At 35.0% G+C, this 23,499-nt stretch overlaps 4 protein-coding genes across 6 annotated transcripts; 2 read left to right on the top strand and 2 right to left on the bottom strand.

Annotated features, from left to right (window-relative positions):
* Window positions 1-2,556: 2,556 nt before the first annotated feature.
* Window positions 2,557-4,241, bottom strand: LOC109001828. Its single transcript, XM_018979269.2, has 2 exons — window positions 4,082-4,241; window positions 2,557-3,261 (listed from the first exon to the last, which is right to left on the bottom strand). The coding sequence occupies exons 1-2, from the start codon at window positions 4,173-4,175 to the stop codon at window positions 2,645-2,647; spliced, it is 711 nt and encodes a 236-aa protein (XP_018834814.1). The 5' UTR covers window positions 4,176-4,241; the 3' UTR covers window positions 2,557-2,644.
* Window positions 4,242-6,892: 2,651 nt separating this feature from the next.
* On the top strand, window positions 6,893-7,513 carry LOC109001897. Its single transcript, XM_018979394.2, has one exon. It carries the CDS (start codon window positions 6,893-6,895, stop codon window positions 7,511-7,513), a length of 621 nt encoding a protein of 206 aa, XP_018834939.2.
* A 2,132-nt stretch (window positions 7,514-9,645) lies between these two features.
* On the top strand, window positions 9,646-11,878 carry LOC109001896 (nascent polypeptide-associated complex subunit beta-like). Its single transcript, XM_018979392.2, has 6 exons — window positions 9,646-9,743; window positions 9,894-9,961; window positions 10,141-10,289; window positions 10,414-10,470; window positions 10,820-10,858; window positions 11,514-11,878. Exons 2-6 carry the CDS (start codon window positions 9,894-9,896, stop codon window positions 11,675-11,677), a joined length of 477 nt encoding a protein of 158 aa, XP_018834937.1. The 5' UTR covers window positions 9,646-9,743; the 3' UTR covers window positions 11,678-11,878.
* A 505-nt stretch (window positions 11,879-12,383) lies between these two features.
* On the bottom strand, window positions 12,384-21,067 carry LOC109001894 (auxin response factor 8-like). Of its 3 annotated transcripts, XM_018979389.2 has the most exons (15): window positions 20,638-21,067; window positions 20,384-20,533; window positions 20,093-20,217; window positions 19,496-19,594; window positions 19,306-19,362; window positions 19,029-19,184; window positions 18,843-18,927; window positions 17,849-17,939; window positions 17,597-17,761; window positions 17,384-17,506; window positions 16,633-16,708; window positions 15,007-15,154; window positions 13,592-14,610; window positions 13,292-13,482; window positions 12,384-12,866 (listed from the first exon to the last, which is right to left on the bottom strand). In XM_018979389.2, the coding sequence occupies exons 2-15, from the start codon at window positions 20,424-20,426 to the stop codon at window positions 12,803-12,805; spliced, it is 2,442 nt and encodes an 813-aa protein (XP_018834934.1). In that variant the 5' UTR covers window positions 20,427-20,533; window positions 20,638-21,067; the 3' UTR covers window positions 12,384-12,802. The 3 variants fall into 3 exon arrangements, with proteins under 3 accessions (XP_018834934.1, XP_018834935.1, XP_035550994.1); XM_018979390.2 differs by having other exon boundaries at window positions 20,093-20,211; window positions 20,384-21,067; XM_035695101.1 differs by lacking the exons at window positions 19,306-19,362; window positions 19,496-19,594; window positions 20,093-20,217; window positions 20,384-20,533; window positions 20,638-21,067 and having other exon boundaries at window positions 17,849-17,955; window positions 19,029-19,179.
* Window positions 21,068-23,499: the final 2,432 nt, after the last annotated feature.

The raw sequence follows: 23,499 nt of genomic DNA, 5'->3' as shown, positions 1-23,499 counted from the left end.
TCAAAATGACACGACATAGTAGCATTATTCATTATATTTTGGTGTGAAATGCTCCTCCCTCTCTCTCTCTAAAAACTCATTTTGTCGAAAGATGTTTCTTTTGTTTAGTTTTATTTTACTTCTTTTAAAGTCGAAAAAGACAGATTTATAACTTTCCGACAACTCTCGAGAGACACGCGCGATACAAACAAATTCTTAGGTCGAAAATCGTTCGGAAAAAAGTTGTGGTTTTGTGAAAATCATCGCGTGTGGTCCTCACGCACCACCCAATCCGACAGCTTTTCTTGACACGCGCGCCAGACCACCGGACTCACCACCACCAGACATTTCAAATTCGACCTTTGTAGCTCAAAAGAGATAAGTGTGTTGTCTTTACAGGCCATCACAGATTCTGAAGTCTACCAGAGTTGGTTCAAACTATAATCCGTCATTTTTGGCATCTATCTTACTTCTTTCATTTTTGGTTTCCTTATTGTTAATTTAAAAAAAAAAAAAAAAAGTTTGTCTCTTAGACATTTTTCTGTTGAGTTTGAGTCTTTATTTAGGCAGAGAGTGTTGTTTCTTGGACATTTGTCTGTAGATAGTAACAATAATAGTGAAGAGACTAGACAATTACAAAATGAAATAGTGTACTAGAGAAGCTCCAAATACATTATTTTGGTTTATGATGTCATGTTTAATATGAAGATATATCAGAATGTATCCGGTCATGGATGTAAGTTTATTTGATGAATGAATGATGACAGTTTTCCTTAAAAAAAATATTTTGGTGTTGAATGGAAAATTTTAAAATTTTTAATTATATAAATCAAATTTTGTTAAGCAAGGAATATCAATCATGCATTTGTTACACAAATATTTCCATTAGTTTGGATAAAATTTATTTTAATTTGTTATATTTTGATGGTTAGTTTTAATCCACCTCCCGCCCCCCCCCCCAAGGCGCAGCCATGTTTTTAAGGTGTGTTAGTAATTCTATTCATTTTTTATTGAAAAATACTTGTTGCAAGCGTTTAGTGTAAACGGCGTACAAACGTGACTGACATGGAAACACTTAATAAGAAAGAGATCGAGCTAATGAGAGAGATGAGAGAGAGCTGATGAGAAGGAGAGCCCGAGCCGATGAGAGATGAAGAATTCATTTTAAATCTGACGTGACATGGACCACCGTATGCCAGTTGTATCTACCGGTTGTATATAAAAGAACCGTTTTCTATTATCAGGAGAAAATATAGCAATTTGGTTATAGTTTGAAGGAGAGAAAATTATTTTCATTCTAACTTTAGTAACCTAATCTTGTTTGGATTTTATTTTTCACATTTGACATTTTTTTCTTTACTTGTTTTTATCCAAGCGAGGAGCTATTGTATTCTCTCCTGTTTTTCGCTCTTAATGGATCTTTTTAATTTAACAATGCTCCTCATTTTGTAACTCTTAAATATGAGAAATGCTTCGGGTCCCATTGCGGATCCCAAACATTTATACCGATACTCTTTTCACTTAGTGATTAAGTAATTATTTATTAATCATATTATGATTATATATATTTTTTTAAATGTTTAAGAATATAATAAAAAATAAAATGAGACATTTAACCTTCTCGGTGGGCAGCCCACATCGGAGCCACCATCAATGGCTCTAGTAATGTCCATTATTAGTCTTTTTGTATATTCGGATTTGTTATCAAATCATTTATAAATAAGTAAAAGAAAAGTAATTTTTTAATCATTTAATATATAAGGAAAGAATGTTAGTAAAAATAATGATCGATAATAATTTTTATATTAAATAAAATCAATATTAAATTGAAATTTAAAATCTAAAATATGCATAATGCTTGGGCTAAAAAACGATAAGATGAGCGATACTACTCTGCCACTCAAAATAGATCGTTCCAACCTACAACTAGATTGAAATCACCATTTTATTTTTTTTCTAATTTTTTTTCTAATTTTAAAATATAAAAAAATATAACAATACATTAATAGTCAATTTCTTAACTATTAAATAAATAAATAAAATTAAAAATAAAATACATGAAGAGTCAAATTTTGTAAACAAAGTAATATTTTTCAATTAGGATAGACTTTTTTTCTCTGTTTTTTTTTTTAAAACAGAAATAGAAGAGGTTTTATTTGCAACACAATTACCATTGACATTGACGGTGGGAGGGAGGGAGCGCAATCCAAATTTCCAAATTCCTCCGCAACTAATCGCGAAAAAAAAATTAAAAAAAAAAAAAGCATAGATGGAGACCACGAAAAATTCAAAAATCCAAGGCCATGGATTCATACACAGTGTCTCCTCCTCCTCCGCCTCCGCCTCCTCCAATTGGTCATCCTTTCCGTCTCAGTAATCTCTACCGACGACAGGCCCTGCAAAACGCTCTTCATCTCATCTTACTCTTTCTCCTTCAAGCAAAACCCTTACTCCTCTGGTGTCCTCACTGCTTCACTTCATTAAAAATTACAAACCGATAATTAACAAGGAGCAATGGTATCAAGTAGTGAGCCAATTTACACACTTGCAATCACAACCTTAAACAATGCCCAGAAAAAAACAAAGCATTATAAATGTATTTGACATTTGCAGCAATCAAATTATTACAACCACCTTGCAAATGCCTCCTGCCAAACTCAAAAGATTAGCCCCGCTTAAACATCTCAACAAGACTCTCCACAGCAACTTTTTCGACATCACTGCGTACTCCAATATCGGAATAATAACGAGCGACACAATATATGCTAAAACTGGTAGTGAGATATGTTATTGGATTAGAAATTACAGCCATAGCAGCAGCTACTAGAAAGGATGCCACCTGTCTACTTCGTCCCACGCTGATGCTACCGATCACAAGCAAACCTGTTTTGCAATATATGGCAAAGTCTACGCAGTTGTTCTTGAAAATATCATAGGAACCAAAGCCATTCTGAAGGAGATATTTAGCACGGTGAATAACATCTTCTGGTGGATCAGATGAAGCAAGAGTGCAGGTACTTCCACGAACTTGGGCAAGAAAGAATGATCGTGTGACACCATACTCAAAAAGGTACAGATTTCCACCCGAAAGAAAACAATCTAGACAAGAAGTGATGACTCCATTGAGATTCGATTGATCTCCACAGATTGGGCAAGGATTGTCCATGGGACGAGAGGAAGATGCTGAGCTCACACTGATGCGGTCTACCACAGTTCCTTTTCCACTATTCTGGCCTGGATCACTAGTAAAGTGGATAACATTTCCCTCGCCGACATATATCCCTGTTATTACAGGGTACAAAAAAATAAAAAAAACAATAGAGAACAAAGAAAATAAAAACATGAAATAGGGGGAAAAAGTTCATCACCGCATGTCAATTATGGGCTCCAGAAGCTATCACAAAAGTATCTTGCATCATTTTTTTGGAGTTTTCACGACTCTATAACCTCTACATTCTCAGCCATTGTCAATCAATGGACATGTTTCCCTACACTTTTTTTTTCACAAGTCCAATTTCCCCTACACACCTATTTGGATATAAAAAAACAAATATGCACTGCTTGACAGAGACATAGTTCTTCAATAGAGTGAATGTCAAAAGGGAGGAGTGGGGGAAGGGAGAGATCATGGCTTAAATTCAAGATCTATCATCACAGGAGTGGGAAATGGAGAAACAAAGATAAAGATTTGAAATGTAATAAACATGGTATGGCCTTCTTTATTGTGAAGAGTCAATTCTGCAGATATTAATAAGATTTCGCTGCATTGTCATAACAACTGCAAACAAACATAGAAACGCATCCCCAATGCTTTGAACATATATTTAGTAGAACCATTAATGTATAACAAAGGGAAATTAAGATATAAATAAGAGAACGGCGTTTGTTTTGCTTCTCCACTCAAAAAATTTGTCTTTTTGTTCTCTCCAGAAAAAGATCATGAGGCATGGTTCCCAGAATTGTAATTACAGTGAGATAAGCTGATTAAGCAGTAACTCTTTTAAAGATGAATAATTAGCACAACAATATCCATGAAATGCATAAGTAATAAACAAAATGTAGACTTCATAAACTTGAAAAAAGAGAAGGAAAAGAGCGTGACCATGGTGGGCGTAGATATAGGCGTGCCTCCAAGAGTAGATGTGATCCCCCGGTTTCAAATTCTCCCTCTCGATCTTGTTCGACAGCACTCCCATCTCCTTCGATTCGATCTCTGAGAGAGAGAGAGAGAGGGGATGGGGAATTCTAGAAGGCGACGGGGATGCAACTCCTTAAATGCAGTAGCTTGCTTGCCCTCTACGCATTCCTTTTTAAACAAAAAAAAAAAGAAGTTGCAACACCCTCCTCAATTCTTTCGTTTTTTCATCGTATAACATATGAATAATGATACGTCGTCTGTGTTAAGACTTCTAATTATATTTTGGACCTTTGGTCCCCCCCGCCCCAAAGTACTAGTGTGCCCAGTTTTACTTTTTCTTTTTCTTTTTCTTTTTACTTTTTAAATTTGTACTAGTGGCCGTCCACTAGTATAATTTTTACTTTTTTTTTCTTCTTTTTTCTTTATATATTTTTTGACATATTTAAATATTTTTAAAAAATATTAAAAAAAAATCAATACATTAATAATCACTTCCTTAATCAGTAAGCAAAACAAAAAAATTAAAATAAAATTAAATGCATAAGCGGTCAAAATGACACAACATAGTAGCATTATTCATTATATTTTGGTGTGAAATGCTCCTCCCTCTCTCTCTCTAAAAACTCATTTTGTCGAAAGATGTTTCTTTTGTTTAGTTTTATTTTACTTCTTTTAAAGTCGAAAAAGACAGATTTATAACTTTCCGACAACTCTCGAGAGACACGCGCGATACAAACAAATTCTTAGGTCGAAAATCGTTCGGAAAAAAGTTGTGGTTTTGTGAAAATCATCGCGTGTGGTCCTCACGCACCACCCAATCCGACAGCTTTTCTTGACACGCGCGCCAGACCACCGGACTCACCACCACCAGACATTTCAAATTCGACCTTTGTAGCTCAAAAGAGATAAGTGTGTTGTCTTTACAGGCCATCACAGATTCTGAAGTCTACCAGAGTTGGTTCAAACTATAATCCGTCATTTTTGGCATCTATCTTACTTCTTTCATTTTTGGTTTCCTTATTGTTAATTTAAAAAAAAAAAAAAAAAGTTTGTCTCTTAGACATTTTTCTGTTGAGTTTGAGTCTTTATTTAGGCAGAGAGTGTTGTTTCTTGGACATTTGTCTGTAGATAGTAACAATAATAGTGAAGAGACTAGACAATTACAAAATGAAATAGTGTACTAGAGAAGCTCCAAATACATTATTTTGGTTTATGATGTCATGTTTAATATGAAGATATATCAGAATGTATCCGGTCATGGATGTAAGTTTATTTGATGAATGAATGATGACAGTTTTCCTTAAAAAAAATATTTTGGTGTTGAATGGAAAATTTTAAAATTTTTAATTATATAAATCAAATTTTGTTAAGCAAGGAATATCAATCATGCATTTGTTACACAAATATTTCCATTAGTTTGGATAAAATTTATTTTAATTTGTTATATTTTGATGGTTAGTTTTAATCCACCTCCCGCCCCCCCCCCCAAGGCGCAGCCATGTTTTTAAGGTGTGTTAGTAATTCTATTCATTTTTTATTGAAAAATACTTGTTGCAAGCGTTTAGTGTAAACGGCGTACAAACGTGACTGACATGGAAACACTTAATAAGAAAGAGATCGAGCTAATGAGAGAGATGAGAGAGAGCTGATGAGAAGGAGAGACCGAGCCGATGAGAGATGAAGAATTCATTTTAAATCTGACGTGACATGGACCACCGTATGCCAGTTGTATCTACCGGTTGTATATAAAAGAACCGTTTTCTATTATCAGGAGAAAATATAGCAATTTGGTTATAGTTTGAAGGAGAGAAAATTATTTTCATTCTAACTTTAGTAACCTAATCTTGTTTGGATTTTATTTTTCACATTTGATATTTTTTTCTTTACTTGTTTTTATCCAAGCGAGGAGCTATTGTATTCTCCCCAGTTTTTCGCTCTTAATGGATCTTTTTAATTTAACAATGCTCCTCATTTTGTAACTCTTAAATATGAGAAATGCTTCGGGTCCCATTGCAGATCCCAAACATTTATACCGATACTCTTTTCACTTAGTGATTAAGTAATTATTTATTAATCATATTATGATTATATATATTTTTTTAAATGTTTAAGAATATAATAAAAAATAAAATGAGACATTTAACCTTCTCGGTGGGCAGCCCACATCGGAGCCACCATCAATGGCTCTAGTAATGTCCATTATTAGTCTTTTTGTATATTCGGATTTGTTATCAAATCATTTATAAATAAGTAAAAGAAAAGTAATTTTTTAATCATTTAATATATAAGGAAAGAATGTTAGTAAAAATAATGATCGATAATAATTTTTATATTAAATAAAATCAATATTAAATTGAAATTTAAAATCTAAAATATGCATAATCCTTGGGCTAAAAAATGGTAAGATGAGCGATACTATTCTGCCACTTAAAATAGATCGTTCCAACCTACAACTAGATCGAAATCACTATTTTATTTTTTTTCTAATTTTAAAATATAAAAAAATATAACAATACATTAATAGTCAATTTTTTAACTATTAAATAAATAAAAAAATTAAAAATAAAATACATGAAGAGTCAAATTTTGTAAACAAAGTAATATTTTTCAATTAGGATAGACTTTTTTTCTCTGTTTTTTTTTTTTGAAACAGAAATAGAAGAGGTTTTATTTGCAACACAATTACCATTGACATTGACGGTGGGAGGGGGAGAGAGAAATCCAAATTTCCAATTCCTCCGCAACTAATCGCCAAAAAATTAAAAATTCAAGGCCATGGATTCATACAAACAGTATCTCCTCCTCCTCCTCCAATTGGTCATCCTTTCCGTCTCAGTAATCTCCGCCGACGCCAGGCCCTGCAAAACGGTCTTCATCTCATCCTACTCTTTCTCCTTCAAGCAAAACCCTTCCTCCTCTGGTGTCCTCACCGTCGTAACCGAGATCAGCCGCTTCAACCCCAGTACCACGTTCGATCGAGCATTCCCCTCCGATGTCTTCATCTTTCCGGCCGAGGATGAGGTGCGGGATGACATGGCGTTCGGGTTGGGGTTGAAGAAGTCTTTGTCCTCCTCCTACGACTTCAGCTCGCTCCGGGACCGCACCAAGGATATACTGAGCGTGGTGCTGGCTCTACTCTTCGGCGTCGGCTGTGGGGCCCTCACGTCCGCCACCTTGTACCTGGCATGGTACCTCTTCTCCAACCGCTTCTACGACCTCCGCTACGGCTCTCCCTATTCTGTCGAAAACGACCACCACGAAGACAATGAGTTCAGCCCCAAGAAGATGGGATACGTGAAGATTCCGGCGGCTGATTCTGTGCCCGCACCCGCACCCGCACCCGCACCCGCACCCGCATCCGCATCCGCCCCTGCCTCGGCCAAGCAAGTGGCATGAGAGTGCATAGTTCAAACTTCCCCATTAATAAAAAGTAGGGTGGATGGAGCTTGTGAGTCTAAGGGTGGATTGTCTAGAATCACTAATAATAATTAAAAAAAAAAAAAAAACGAGGGAAAAAGTTTTACTTTTGTGGTATGTATCTATCAATTTATAACTTCACTGTTCTATAAGTGGTCTATAATCCCATCCTTTGTGATATTGTTCCTTTTTTATAATGCTGTTTATCTATTCATTTCTCTCCACTTTCTTAACATTATGATGTTTAATATGTTAGGATGCCATAGTTGAATCAGGTGAAACTCCTGATGAATGTGATCCCAGGTTTGTTTTAGCGATATATTTATCAAGGTTTGATTTGGTAGTTGAGATTGCATCCAATTTCAACTTTGCTAATTACCTCTAGAATGGTGATAAACGTGCAGTATATTAGACTCTGGCTATTAATTAATTTGCTATCTTCCTATTTCCCTCGAGTTTTGAGCTACTTATGATTACATGTTCTGAGTTCCCAGATTGCCAAACATGAAAGGTAAGGTTTGGTCAATAGAGTTGCAGCTTAGCAGGAGAGCCTTTTGAAAGTTTCAGGATCAGTAGAAATTTGTGGGTTATGTTTGTTGAGTACGTGAAAAACATATCATCATTGTTATAACAATCACCAGCATTTCTCTTGTTTTTTACTAGGGCACTTAGTAGTCTATAGGGTTATCTGATCTGATCATGCCTTAAATAGGCTGGTCTTGGCTTCAACCAAAGATTTTTTCAGGCTCTTGGGGCTGATTTGTGAACATCATGTAGTAGTTGTTGGGATTGGGAGACTTCCTAGCTGAGAAAAAGTTTGGGAGCCTCACAAAGTGATGTATTTAGGTGGTGTATGTTATGGATTGATGGACTGCTATACAAGAAACTGACCGCAATAAGAATGGTTGTGGTAGTAAGGGAAAATTCTGTGCGTGTTTAATTCCTGCAAGAACTAGGTATCAGAATGTGTATCATACCTATGGATATATACTACATATAAATATATATGATATTGTAAAGATGTGGTAATGGGCAAATAGTAACGAAAAGCTAATGCTTTGTGTTTTTCCATTTTTTCATAGATTACCAGATTTGGAGTTTAATGGCCTCTTGGTTTTAACCTTTGATCTGATCCTCCCACCCTCAAGGGCAGGAGGGAGGATATGTGGGCGATGCATTACGTGCAAAATCTATAGACTCTGTGTGAGTGGAAAGGAAGTACTGGCAAGTCTTACCTAGTTTTGTCTGTAGGGAATTGGGTAGAGAAAATCATGTTTCATTCCAAGAAGTGGTTATGATCACTAGCTAACCTGGGAAGGTCGAAGGGTATTAAATTCTGCTTGCCATTCAAGAATCAAGCGGAATAGACGTGGGCCGGGATAAATTGGAGAGACCAAATAGAGCATAATTACCGAATGCAACAGTTGTGGTGGCTTGCCTCGGCCCATATAAAGTGAGGCCGATTGAGCATCACAATACTCGAGTCGAGAGAGGCATGAACCCACGATTAGTATTCTCACTCCACACAACTACAAAGAGATTTCGTGGAAGTAAAGATTTCGTTTGAATCTAAAAATGATTTTATTTTTGCTCATTTTATTATTATAATTTTTTTTTAATTTTTTATATAAAATATAATAAATAATTCAACTGTTTTAAATTTTAAAATAATAATAATATTAAAAAATAATTTTATTCAACTTTTAACTTTTATTTAAAATTATTTCATTTTATCACACTATTCAAACGAGGCCTAAATGATGTGATATGTCAAATTTAATAAAAGTAATTTTATAATTGAGATATCAATTTAAACTAAGTTAAGTTTTGTAAAGTCTCTTTGTAACCAAAACATTTTGGTCCATCATAAGTGAAATTGTTAAGAAATTTCTAATGACATGATATCATTTCTCCTCCAAAAATTTAAAATGCTTCCGATTTGAACTTGAATGGATCCTTATATTAATGGGCTATTCCCAAAATCAGGAAATTATTTTATTGGAATTGGAATTTGGAGGTATGAAAAGGAAATTAGCAGTTTAAAGCGAGGGCAAAGAGGGCATTAATGAAATGATATTATATATGGGTCCAGCCAAACCCTAATATATATACCCCATTTCCTCTATCTATATCGCCGGCTTCTGGTGCTTCTCTTCTCTTCTCTTCTCCGTTTCATAATTATTTATTCTGCACTTCAGACTTCTCAAAGGTGTGCTTCTTTTCTTCACTCTGAAACTGTATATACCGTTTCTGAGTATTGCTTAGTGTTTCAGTTTCTGTTTAACTGTGCGTACTTTTTTATTGGATTTTTTTGGGACTGAAAGTAGTATATTGCTCATAATCTATTCTCCCTGCTCAGATGGATCGTGAGAGGCTCATGAAGATGGCTAGTGCCGTTCGCACTGGTGGAAAAGGAAGTATGCGAAGGTCTGATATCAGATTCCCTCTTAATTCGCTCCCAAATGTACATACATGTATATATGGTCATATTGTTTGGTTTCTTTTTTGATATCTTCAGTTTATTCGGCAATGTTTATGTTAGTTTCCTTTTATTACCAACAAAAAAATTCGGTTTGATTAAGTTTCGTCTGTGCTTTCGAACTTAGAAAAAAGAAGGCTGTCCACAAAGCCACTACCACTGATGATAAAAGGCTTCAGAGTACATTGAAGAGGATTGGGGTTAACACCATCCCGGCCATTGAAGAAGTTAACATTTTCAAGGACGATGCTGTCATCCAGTTTCTTAATCCCAAAGGTTGGTATACTGACCTAAATTTTTGCCTTTAGGATTGTGTAGCCTAATTTTTTATCCTACAATTTTTTTATGCTTTTGAATTTTGGTAACTAATGACTAATAATGTTTCTATCTTGTATATCAGTTCAAGCTTCAATTGCTGCCAACACTTGGGTTGTCAGTGGTTCTCCCCAAACAAAAAGTAATTTCTTATTCGTTTCTCCTCTTCTTTTATATTTTCTACAATGCTTTTCCCTCCGTTTCTGGATTTTTCTGTATCTTTAACTCTTTCAGGCTGAGGACTAACATGGACTTCTGAATTGTTGCTAGCTCATTTAATTGATGTGGTGTTTATGGGCGTCTTTTATTTTTTTTTCTAAGCATTCCCAGATTTCCATTCATGCCATATACCTAGCCTTAATGGTATTCTGAGACTCTTTTAAAGAGAGATGGTTCTTGGCATTGAACTCTCGCCACTGATTGTCACTATCACATATACTACAATATCTTTTGATGCACAGGAACTAAAGACTTGAATTTTTGTGTTTCAGAATTGCAAGATATTCTCCCAGGGATCATCAACCAACTTGGTATGATATCATTATTCCTATTTTCCTTACAGTTAAAATCGTACTTGTTTTCTGTTCAAATGGTGCCAACTGGTATCCATCAGCTACCAGAATCCCGATCTGTGTGTTGATTACCTTTAATTCTTAGGAAAAATACTGTATATACCTTTTGTTATGAATTTTACATACAAACTTATAGTAAACCAGGAAAAGGCTTTCCAAAAACTCATTCTTGCATTCAGTGTTGCCATCTTTTTCTTTGGAAGGTCCCAAATCAATTATTTTCTTGTATTCTTGAGGGCTTCATAACCCAAGTGTGAGCTAGTAGTTTGTGCAAAAGTAGTTTAAACATTATCTGAGGAGTAACTGATTCCCAGCACTGCCATCTGTGTTTCCTTCGGTAGCTTTCTTCCAATGTCAAACAGAAGTTGGATAAATAGTGGTATAATGTATACATTCCAGTGCCTAATATTTTAGTGATTGATTTTTGATATGAGGCTATTTTAACCCAAGGCATTCTATTAATGTTATCAGCTTATATGTCATGGGACAATTATTTAGTTGGAAATGACATTCTTTTTAGCAGTCTTGACAGAATTTGGACATTTTGGAAATGAGTTTGTTTTTGGAAATGAATTTGAACCTAATTGTCAATGACACGGTTTTCAAATTTCAGGGCCAGATAACTTGGAAAATCTAAGGAAGCTTGCGGAGCAGTTTCAAAAGCAGCAACCGCCTACTTCTGCACAACCAACGCAAGATGACGATGACGACGAGGTCCCAGAGCTTGTTGCTGGTGAAACTTTTGAAACTGCCGCGGAAGATAGTCATGCTTCTTAGGCTGGGGTGTGGGAATGGCTCCCAATATCGTATTGCTTGGTGTTGCTGTCTCTCTTTCTTTCTTTTGGCTCCTGGGATAGTTTTCTCTCACTTCTCTCGATATGTTTTTCAAATTCAGTGAAAGAATTGTAGTAGGCACGAGACTTGAAACGTTTGTATGGCATTTTGTTGAGTGATGTTGCCCCTTGCGTACACTGCACAGTTGCTCTTTCCTTTCCTTTCTTTTCCTTTCCTTACGGTGGATGCATGAGTACCTTCTGCATGTGATGCCTGTTAGAGTTTTGGTGATAAACTTCTAGTGGAGAAGATGAAATAACTTACTTACCATCGTATGTCTTTGCACTTTAAATTTAGGTTCGAGTAGAATGGGTTCGGTGGATTTGGGTGTGTTGACGCTCACGCAATGGATTATTAGCCTACAAATTATGGGCCTTGGTGAGAAACTAGAAATTTAAAACTTTTTAAGATTCTATTATAAAGAATATATTATCGGGATGAAGTGTCTTATAGGAACGCGTGTCAAGTTTATCGATTTCTAATTTAAATTAAGCATAAATAAAAGTAGAATTGTCATATAGATAAAAGGAGTGAAGTATTCGTCACCTTCAAAATTATTTTAAATTTATGAACATTTAACTCACGAACAACGTGAACGAATTAAACTGAAAATATTCTGAGCATCGAATGTATGTCTCTGAGCAGAAGATTATTTTGCGCATAGAATACTTTGAGGATATCTGCGTTTAAAATCCATAAAAGAAACGCAACAGAGTTTTTACAATAACAGTACCACGAGCATAGTTTGACGGGGGCAGTACTTTTTTTGAGAAATAGAGGATTTTAAGACAAATTAGGGCAGTACTTTATTGTACAGTGCTACAGTACATTTTGAGACAAATTAAAGGAAGGGCCTCTTTAGAGGCAACATAAGTAGGCGATCCATTGGATTAAAATTGATGAAATGTCTGTGATGGGGGAGTGTATCGAATGCTTCTCTCCACCTCAGTACTCGAGAATGTCAGAAGATGGTACCCCCGAAACAAGTTCTCTCTTTGAGCTTCACCACCACCACCACCACCACCATTATTTAGCCTTGGGAGATACATGTGGTGGGCCTGCTCGCTCTCACATTGTATGGATATCCTCAGGTGAAAGTATCTTTATATACCAAACATTATTCACAAACGCCCTGCACAAGTTCATCATCCGTAGTCACTATTGCAAAGTGCTCCTGTTTCACTTAATATTATAATATAAGCAAGCATTCCTATGTAGAGACATATATAGACCAAAAAGGTGAACCGAAAATAAAATTCGAAGAGAGAATATTTATAAAGTAAAAATATAGCTGAGTGATCGTTTATCTTCAAACCACCCTTCTGTCCTTCAAAAAATTTGTTAAGCTCATCCAACATGACTCAAGACAAAAAGGATAAACGGAGGAGAAGGGGCTTCTGTAGAAGCACCCAACATAACATGATACCGTTTGCCAAGCACTTTAATTGATAAAGCCTAAAACAAAAGATTGAGAGACTCCAAAAAATGTATAATCCATATGCTACTGTGGCAAGAAATTACTCCTATTTAAAATAAAAAATAAAAAAAAATACTTACTCCCATGGGTCGTCTCCAAGGAGAAGCTCGTCATTCTCCCTGTCAACAAATACAAGCTGCCAGCCTGATCTAAGGGGTTCTTCTAACCTCCCCCCAATTCCAAACATCTGAGCCAGCTCCTCCCGCAGCTCGTTATAGCTGCTGAACCGGGAGATGTCTAGTGAGCGCCCAACCGACCCTGATTTATAAACCTAAACACAAGAGAGCATCATATGGCCGAGACTCTGAATTGTACGAAACAAGCAACAGTTGGAATATAAATTGAAAGACTCAAATCACTTGCAGCTCATAGCCTCATACCTTGACAAAAGTCCGAGAAGGGATTGGTGGGTCTTGCCCTGAGCTCTGAAATAACTCAGATGAGTCTTGCACAGAACCATACAGAGAATTCTGAAATCCAGCAGTTGTTAATGGCATTAAGGACACGTCAGCATCAACTGAAGTAGCAAACGTAGGCAAGGTGACAGGGAGTAGAAGCCCAGATGAATCGAGATTAACACCAAAAGGTGCAGGATTATGGGAATCAGAAATACAATTCTCTGCCTCTTCAGTAGCATCTTTCCCAGGATATGGTGTGCGAGACGTTGAGTGGGTAAAATCAGTGACATGTGAATGTGTGTACTTAGAAGCCCAGGATTGTTGGGGTAACTGCTCGGCCAGCATTGACTGACCAACTCTGGAGAAGTTCAATAAATTGCTACTCCCTTCGGGACAAAAGAAACTGGCCATATTCTGTCTAGGAGTAACAGATGCCGAGAACTTTGTGCTTGGATCCATGAAGTCTGTTTTTGCAAAAGATGAAGGCACATTTGTCTGAATTCTCTGATGCAGCTGATCACTACGAAAATTAAGTGCATTCTGAAAAGTATGTTGGTGTTGCCGTGCCTGTTCCTCTTGTTGATTGTTCAGCGGTTGCCCTAAAAGGGGCGGAGGTATGTTCTCTGTTAAACCCTGGGTTTGTACCTGCAGGACATTATGAGGTACTACTTGGTTAATTGCTTCTTGTTGTTGGTGTTGCTGCTGCTGCTGCTGCTGCAAGAGTGAAGTATGGATCTCACGCTGTTGAAGATGCTGAAAGGGCTGCTGTTGAGATTGCATAATTTGTTGTCTCAGGAGATCTCCACTTCCTAGGTTCTGCATACCAGCAGCCAACATAGCTTGGTACTGCTGATTAAGATCATTTCCAAGCAATGTTGGATCCAGTCTCTGCTGCATCCAGGGTAATAAGCCAACGCCCTGAAAATTAAGGGAGTTAAGACCATGATGCTCTCCCGTTACCCCCCTTAACCACATCATCCCATTAGCTCCATCCCTGCTATCTGTAAAAATCATAGTGAAATAATAATAATGATAAAAATAAAAAATAACAACAATAATAAATCCATGGTAATTATGCTAGAGGTTACCATTGTTACAAGAAAGCACACAAAACAAGCAGTTATACAATGTATCACAACATTACTAAATTGGAGATTAAAAAAATAGAGGTAGGTGAAACCACAAATATAAGCCTACACATACTAAATACAATAACTTGGGCTGCTTTGGCAAGAGAAGTATTTTTGTTCACCTCAAACTCAGTTGCTTAGATTTGGCATATCAAACAACTAAACAAAAAAATTTTACAGGATTCAAATCCAAAAGGAAATAGAATATAGAAATAACTGAAAATCAATCGTGAAAGTCATGAAGTTGATATTAAAAATGATAAATACCAAGCAAAGATGAGACCCCGGGATGCCAGGGGCGTTTCAGTCTGAGGGGAAACATCGATGGATACATGGGGAAAGTTGTTAAAGGTTCAATATCCCACAAAGATACCCTTGGCTGCCTCTCACCGGCTGTTGACTCGTCCCAACCAACCTATACATGAAGGATGAAAGATAAATAAATAAACAAAATCTCAGAAAGTTGCATCACATGACGGGCGAAAGGCACTTGTGCTATACAAGTTGGAGTGGAATTCACTTAGATCAATTTGAGATGAGATACCGTGGTATATGCCCTATCCATATGATATCAAGTGACGAGGCCAGAGTGAGACTTTACTCCAAAATGGAAGTTTGGAGGGATACTTCGAATTCGAATTCTAATGGTTTTAGGTTACCAAAACTGTGTATATGGAGTGCAAGTTTAGTAAATACAAAAATAAGGATGGGGGGACAGTAAGATTTTATACCAAAGAGCAACAAATTTCAGCATCTTGGATGAGTAATAATTCATAACGATTGGGACATGGAGAAAGATATGGCTCATAGAACAAAAACAAGATGGGCTGGAATTAGAGAAGTGCATGACAAGATTCGGGTGACCATAGAATACCCATTAGATTGGAGGATGACTTCTACATGACAGCAATAAAATCAGCTATGCTGTAGTGGGATGGTGGACTGTTAAGACACAACATGTTCATGGAATGAGAAAGTTGCTTACGATAGTCTGGCCATGCTCAATAGATAACAAGTAATATACTGTTGAAAGAGAGTAATTTACTTCAGTTGATTGCCTGAAAGGAGATTAGCAAGGTCTAAAATAGCATGCGTAGAGGTGGTGAAGACAAATAATGTTAAATAGGGAAACAAAAAAGGTACTTTAGATAAGATAAAATGGCGGAAAAGAATATGTATGGCTGACTGTTATAAGCTGGACGACCTACAAGTGGAATTATGGAAAACAACAAAGGTACTTTAGATAAGTTCACCTCAATTTCTAGAAACTAAAGCCTAGAGTTCACCAAAAATCGAGTGAAAGTGGAATTATGGCATAGTTTACAATATTGATTAAGAAAAAAAATTATACCTGTCCCCTCAAACTACCACTCCTTTTTGCAATATGACCAACAAACTACCAAAGTTGCCACTTTACCCCCCAAACTACCATTCTTTTTGCAATTTTCCTCCTCCTTTAAGATCCAACCATTAAAATCGTGTTGTGTCACTTATTTTTTTCATCTATCTAAATAGTCAGATCTGTGGAAAGGGGCAAACTGCAACTTTTCTTTTTGGGTCAAAATGACACTTTTATTAAAAGACAAAATATGACAACAACTTGTTTTAGAGTGAAAGTGGTTTGTTGTAAAAGTGTGATTTTTGCAAAAAAAAAAAAATGGAACAAGCATTGTCAATTAATGTTGGCGACAACACTGGATTTATACACCGATATATTTCTATACCAACATACTTTTTCTTTATAAGAACCTAATTTCCTAACAGTAGACACAGAAGTATAAAAACTCTTTCCCTCCATAAGCACAGACAAGAATGCAGCATAGTAATATATACAAAGGAATGGTATGGTGGGCAACGGTAAATACATACATGCCAGGATAAAAGCTCCATTACCTTAACAGATCTCCAATGAGATTTTGGCCAACGAACAGGATCCAGTTCACTTATTCCAGTTATCGTGCCCATATACCTGGGTAAAAAAAAAAGCCTTATACATTTGAACAGAGGTACATCTAATATTACTAGAAGCAATCTATCCTACCTGCTCCTTTCAACTTATTTTCAGTTTTTTTTTTTTTGGGGTCCTGCGGGGGGTGTAAATTTACAGCTACAGTTTTCAAACTTGTATGATGATTTTAAAGAAAAGACTGTTACTTCTTCACTAAACAAGGGGATCAACACAGTTTCACCAGCCACTGAGGCAAAATTTAAGTGGCCTTACAAAAAACCACATTGTTCTCATACAAGTGGCTCTGCTTTCCATCTTTTGCAATATTTCAAATTAAAGAGATGTGCATCAGGTAAGTGAATCTAATCATAAATGAAGTGATTGTCACTAGAACAACTCTTCTGGCTACCCAGAATACCTTGCCTAAATGGTGGTGGATATACACGTACCACTTGAACCTAGGTAATGTTTCATGGAAATACTGCATCCACATCATGACTAGTTTTACTTCCTCTTAATTCAAGCCATAACCAAAAACAGTACTCATTTGACAGAATGCCACCACAAATAAGAAACTCATCAATGGCCAAACCAGATATGAAAGGTTCTAGCACAAGAAAATGCAAGAAACTTATCAACATGACAGAAGAATCATAACCGCATGAAGACAATGAAACACATCGTGAACAATATTACCTTCTAACACTTGACTCTTCAGTCTCAAAAAGCATCCGGAAACGCATCCCAACTGATACACGTGTGTGAAATACAGCTTTAACATACTTTGAAAGGGGTATGACAAATTCAGATGGACTAGCCCTGTAAATTATAGAAAAAAAAAGGGCCAAATGTGCATTACAGAATAAACTAAAAATACATATAGAACAAACTTTGAAAACTGGGTGCCACCTCGGGTTATAGAAAACAGTAAAACAGCTATTAGTTGAAGCCGCATGAGCAGCAGCAGCTAGGAGTCCGATGTGCATGCTATCACTTGACAAAACAGATGATGGTGTCACTGTTTGTGGTCGGGTGGCACGGCGTATTCCCAAAAGCAGCTGATTCTTTTCATTCCTAGTGATAGTGATCAATAAAAAAAACTCAGAATTCATAGGTACCAAAGACAAATCAATGCAGGAATGAAATAAAGGAAATATTTACCAGATAAAGAGAACAGAGTCCCCTGCAACAAGTCTTTTGGCACTAACAAACACACTCCATCCAGTAGTAAGAAGATGCCGTTTAGGCTGTCCTGCAATATAAGCAAGCTAAAAGGCGTTGGCTAGTTCAGAAACTCACACATTACACCAGCATATTTAAAACAAGTGCACTAAGCCACTTAGAGCATTCTGATGATAGAAAATCCAATAACTATCCTAATTTAATCTCATACCAAACAGAAAAAAAAAAAGAAAAAAAAAAGAAGTAGCAACATCAGAAACCAAATTTTGGCCAACCCATGGGTAACCTAACATTCTACACATTACATCTCGTGTGTTCTATTTTCAAATAACTTAAGAAACACACCCTCACAAGTCACAACATAGTGAAAAAATATTTTTTGATAGATTCCCCTTCCATAGGTTCAGATGTTATAGAGATGATCCCACCAGAATGTAATCCTTAATCTCTTAGATCTTCGCTATCAGTTATCACGCTAATGTTTCCAATGCTGATTTTAGGGGCACTATTTCACAACTCGCTACACCTTAGTATAACATCATCTTGAAGATACTATCAAAACTGGAGCATTCAAGGCAAAATTAGTGGAATTAAATTCTAAAGGGCTACCAAAACTAAATTTTGAGAAGTCATGAAAAGCATGCTTCTGGAAAATTAGTAGAAGAGCTAAACAAGTAATTCTACCATTCATCATCAATAGATAGAAAAGCTACAGAGAGATGGAAGATTAACCATCTTATTGCTTTCTTTGTTTGGCCAATTGTAAACGTTATAATTTCCAACAGTAAAAGTGTGAATTTACGGCATGGCAATTTTCTATATTATCTTAAACAGCAGCTAAACATCAATGAATAGTTTCTCTCCACCCCAGGCAGAATTAATCATACAGATTAAAGTCCAAATCCATCAATGAATATATCTTTTTCCTTGTTTTTCTGATACGTACCACAGATGAACAATATTCAAAATCTACCTCGAAAAATATGCCTAAACTTCCACTCAACATCATGTAGATCCCTTGCAATAAGTTCCTGAGCCGGTGGCTGTTGTGAGAAATCCTGCAGGACCAAAAGAAAGAAGATACAACACATCCCACTTAGAATTTTTTTTCTTCTTTTTTTTTTTGTAATTTTTTTTAAAAGGAAGTAATGGACACTACCAATGGAGGGAAAACTTTCTCAGCAGCACGACGAGGAACAGAGAACCCTCCATGGGTACTAGTGTCACTCGCTGTCAATGTCTTGCAAAAGTAATTGGTGGGCTGCTTGCTTGGAATCCCCAATTCCAGAGGTAGGAACGTATCCTTTTGCTCTTCCTACGTGCACCATCGAGAAAGTAACTTTGCAATTCCATGCAGAAGACTTTGCAATACACTATTATTATCGAAGACAAAAAAAGAAAAGAAAGAGAGCGGACAGAAACAAAGTCCGGAATACCATAGTCAAAGGCTGTAATGTCACTTGCGCATATACTTCATCCGTTTCCACATCTGCCTGAAATTCCACAAACAATCTACCGGTGACTTAAAATTCCAATTTGGTTTCCTATTTTTTATTTTTTAATGAGATACAGATATAGTTCAATTGCTGTAATTTTACGGACAATAAGAAAAGGAAGAGAACACACATGCATGGTGACATTGTGGAGCTGACAAATCAACTGGGGCAGCAAGCTCGGGTAATTGGGAATGTGTCCATCAACTTCTTTGTTAGTAGTGGCAGCAACCTGCAATACCAACGACAATTACAACTTCACTTAACGTTTCGTTTTGCTTACTCCAAATCACTATGTCTACTCTAGATTATATCTGCAATTCGTAAAAATAAGTTGATTAAGTAACGAACTTTTGAAAATCTGTAACACCATAATTACAATGACAGTCTTTCTAAAGTAGGCTCGGAAATAAAAGGCAGCCTTTCCTTTTTATTTTTTTAATGGGCAAAAGAAGCCGATGCTTAAAAATGGATTCAGAGATGAGTTGAGATGGGTTGAGATGGCTTGTGAATAGTAAAATAAAAATTAAATTATTTATTATATTTTGTGTGGAAATTTGGGAAAGTTGTTTTGAAATTTAAAAAAATTGAATTGTTTATTATATTTTGTGTGGGAATTTGAGAAAGTTGTAATGATGAGATGAGATGAGTTGAGGTGGATTGAGATGAGTTACGAATACAAACGAGGTCTAAAAGAGAGTAGGGGGAGCAAATAATAAAGAGAAGAAACCTGCTCGCTATGACCCTGAGGAAAGTAGACGACACGAGTCCCCGGCGTCGGTAGGGACACCAGCGGTCCAGCACATGCATGCCACAGCTCCGAATTTAAGCATTTCTTCTCCTCTCCCCCTTCCCCTCCAATTATAGAAAAGAAAAGATTAATTAGTAGTCCTGTTTTTACGGGCAAGAGCAGCGGCAAAAGAAAGCTAGTACTAAAAATAGGAACATAAAAATGACGTAGAAATAAAATATTTAGATATTAAAAATGTAAAGAAGAAGAAGAAAGATATGAGCTAGATACCTTCGTCATCCAGCTGACTCAATCCCGATGTTGAAAGCTTCATATCGACCTTTTCCTTGTCGCTTTTCTTCTTCTTCTTCTTTTTTGGAGGGGTATTGTTTCTAATTATAGAGATATTGATACAACCCTAACCCTCACTCATGGACAAGCCTACCACAAATAAATTTTAGGGAAAAAAAGGAAATCTAAAGCTATGAAGTACAAGAAGAAGCCTGACTATGCAAGCTCAAGCCATTGTTCTCCAACTCTATTACCTAATTCAGGCCATTGCTCGCAGATGACGATCTTTGAACAGTAGCTAAAAAGACTTCACAGACAGGAGAGGAGGTACTTCCAGTAAAATCACGCAAGGTGAAACCCCAAATGGAAAGGATCCGCGTCGACTCCACTATCCATAAATGAACAGAGCGCGTCGTTCGAGATCGTAGCCATGAGAGAGAAAAGAGAGAGAGGAGCTTGGGAGGAAGTGACGGACCGTTGAACAGTAGGCCCTATCGCTATCGATTGAGATTATAGAGAAACAGATGATTTTTTTAAACTCGGGGTGAAATCGAAAGGAACTCAGGTGGCATTGGAGAGAGAGAAAAGGAAGGAAAGAAAAGAGATACTTTCACTGTCTTGTAAGGGCGGGGGGGTCCGGAACAAGCTGGAGCTGAGAGAGCTGAGAGAGAGAAAATAAAAAAAGAGGGAGATTCGGAGCTTGTCCGAGTGGGGGGAGTTTAGAGGGAAGTGAAATCGGAGCCGTAGGGAGATCCGTACAAGAGAGAATCTGTGACCGTCCATTTGGGTAAGTGAAATGACAAGAGGCATGGCATGTGCCACCATCCTTGCAGTCGTCCTTGTCAGAGTACGGATTACGTTTTCAAATGGAAGGAGAGAGAGAGAGTTGTAAAGTAAGTCGACGCAGACGCTGCAAGCGAGCGTGTCATCCGAGAGAGGACGACGGAAAAAATAGAGTCACGTTAAAAAATTTAATTATAAGCGATTTTATATATAATATATGTATTTATTTAATATATTAGTTAAAAAATAAATTTTATTAATAATAGTATTAATTTAAATTTAAAATATGAAAATAATAATATAAATACGTAAATTAGTATAAGAACCATTGGTATATATATAATAAATTTATTTGTATATAACAAAACTCATATATATGTATATATAAAGTCATATATGTATAATATGATTTTAAAATCTTTTATATTAATTTATGCATATTTAAATATTTAGTAAGTTATGAATAGTATTTATCTAAATTTAGATAATTATTATTCATTTTACAAAATATATTTTAATAATTATTTATCTCTTCTCCCACTCTCTCTCACAATCTTTTCATTTTCTTCATCTTTTAACAACACAACAAACTTTCACATGCACATTTATTTTATTATTATAATATATTATATATTTTTTTATTTTTTTATATTTTTAATATAATATATAAAAATATATTTTTTTTATTATTACATTTGTATTATTAATGTCAAATGTATGTAGTGGATACTAATTGTAAAATATATATATAAAATTGATTTTAACAAAAAATTAATAATAATAATATTGTCTCATATATGCATAAGTCAATGTGAGAATTTTGCTTTAATGGTAAAATGGTTATGCAAAATAGGTGATTTTGCATATGCATATATATAGATCAATGCTAATACTCTTAATAGATGATTTTATATAAATTGAGAAGTTGAATAAAATAAAATTATTTATTATATTTTATGTAAAAATTTAAGAAAATTACAATAATAAGATAAGATGAAACTGTTTTTCTATTAATCAATCTTATACTATAATATATGTTAAGGGAAAAATAAAAATAAAAATAAAAAGATAAATCCTAAACACAGAAATATAAAATACAAATGATGAGCATAATTTTTCGAGTAAAATAATATTTGCAGAAGTAATGTTGTTGACAGGCAATTTACATCGCACGTCATTTATATATCATAGTTTAATTTGTAAAACATAAATTTTAAAATTTATTTTTTAAATCAAATTATGTTAAGTGAATAATTTGCGGTATAGAGGTTTATGAATAAAGTTATTCATATTTGAAATATATAAGCTTACCTTTTTTAAAATGATTGTGCAAGTTTTATACACTCTAAAATTATATCTAGTATTACCAAAACAAAAACGCACTTAATATTTTTTTTACATTTTAGTGTATGATAGATGATATTTATAATTTAAAAATGTGCAAGATCTAAATATTTATTTTGGAAAAGTTGATAAATCAAATATCTATATGAAAAAATTATTTTTTAATGATGAATATATGTTTAAAAAATATATATATGAAACTTGTATACACTAAGGTATCGTTTAATTATACAAATGAGATAAAATGAAATGAAATAAAATATTGTTATAATATTATTTTTTAATATAATTTTTATTTTAAAATTTGAAAAAATTAAATTATTTATTATATTTTATATAAAATTTTAATAAAGTTATCATAATTATACGAGACGAAATGAGAGGAAATTATTTGATTTTTGTAACCAAACGAAATTTTAGTGCCTATATTGTATTTAACAATTAACATTACTCTTAAAGTGAAAATAGTTTGCATAACGGTTAGGATGGGCTTGTAAGTTATTATCATAGCATAAAAGTAGGTCCATTTGGATAATGAAAATATTTTATCTCATTTTATTATAATAACTGTTCAAAATTTTTACATAAAATATAATAAATAATTCAAAATTTTCAATTCTCAAAACAATAATAACATTAAAAATATATTATAATAATATCTTTAATTTTCAACTTTCATCTAAATTCATCTCATTTTAATTATAGGTACAAATTAGTTGATCCGGTCCGGTCTAGTTCGGTGAGGGACCCAATATTTTCGATCCATCATTTTTCCTGACCAAACACTCATAAGGACCGGACCGGACTAGTAGTTATAGGTCCAATCGGTCCATTCGGTCAGGACTCTTTTTTTTAAATCAATTAATAAAAAGATTATTTAAAATATTAAATTAAACTAAGTGACTTATTAATATAGATTATGTAACAAACTCAATAAAAAATATTTTACATATTTAAAATTACATTATTAATTTATATAATTACTATAT

The sequence above is a fragment of the Juglans regia genome, chromosome 10 (genome assembly GCF_001411555.2).
Source record: "Juglans regia cultivar Chandler chromosome 10, Walnut 2.0, whole genome shotgun sequence".
NCBI classification, from domain to species: Eukaryota; Viridiplantae; Streptophyta; class Magnoliopsida; order Fagales; family Juglandaceae; genus Juglans; species Juglans regia.
The sequence above is the reverse complement of the archived record's forward strand: the minus strand, read 5'-3'. Positions and strand labels throughout refer to the sequence as shown.

Excerpts from the sequence above, each read along its gene's own strand:
- LOC109001828 (XM_018979269.2), bottom strand. The coding sequence starts at position 4,175 with ATGGGAGTGCTGTCGAACAAGATCGAGAGGGAGAATTTGAAACCGGGG. Across the intron at positions 3,262-4,081 it reads CTATATCTACGCCCACCATG|GGATATATGTCGGCGAGGGA; the intron begins GTCACGCTCTTT and ends CTGTAATAACAG.
- LOC109001896 (XM_018979392.2), top strand. The coding sequence starts at position 9,894 with ATGGATCGTGAGAGGCTCATGAAGATGGCTAGTGCCGTTCGCACTGGT. Across the intron at positions 10,471-10,819 it reads TGGTTCTCCCCAAACAAAAA|AATTGCAAGATATTCTCCCA; the intron begins GTAATTTCTTAT and ends TTTGTGTTTCAG. Across the intron at positions 10,859-11,513 it reads AGGGATCATCAACCAACTTG|GGCCAGATAACTTGGAAAAT; the intron begins GTATGATATCAT and ends TTCAAATTTCAG.
- LOC109001894 (XM_018979389.2), bottom strand. The coding sequence starts at position 20,426 with ATGAAGCTTTCAACATCGGGATTGAGTCAGCTGGATGACGAAG. Across the intron at positions 19,363-19,495 it reads TCCACAATGTCACCATGCAT|GCAGATGTGGAAACGGATGA; the intron begins GTGTGTTCTCTT and ends GTGGAATTTCAG. Across the intron at positions 15,155-16,632 it reads CTCATTGGAGATCTGTTAAG|GTTGGTTGGGACGAGTCAAC; the intron begins GTAATGGAGCTT and ends CTTCATGTATAG.
- LOC109001897 (XM_018979394.2), top strand. The coding sequence starts at position 6,893 with ATGGATTCATACAAACAGTATCTCCTCCTCCTCCTCCAATTGGTCATC.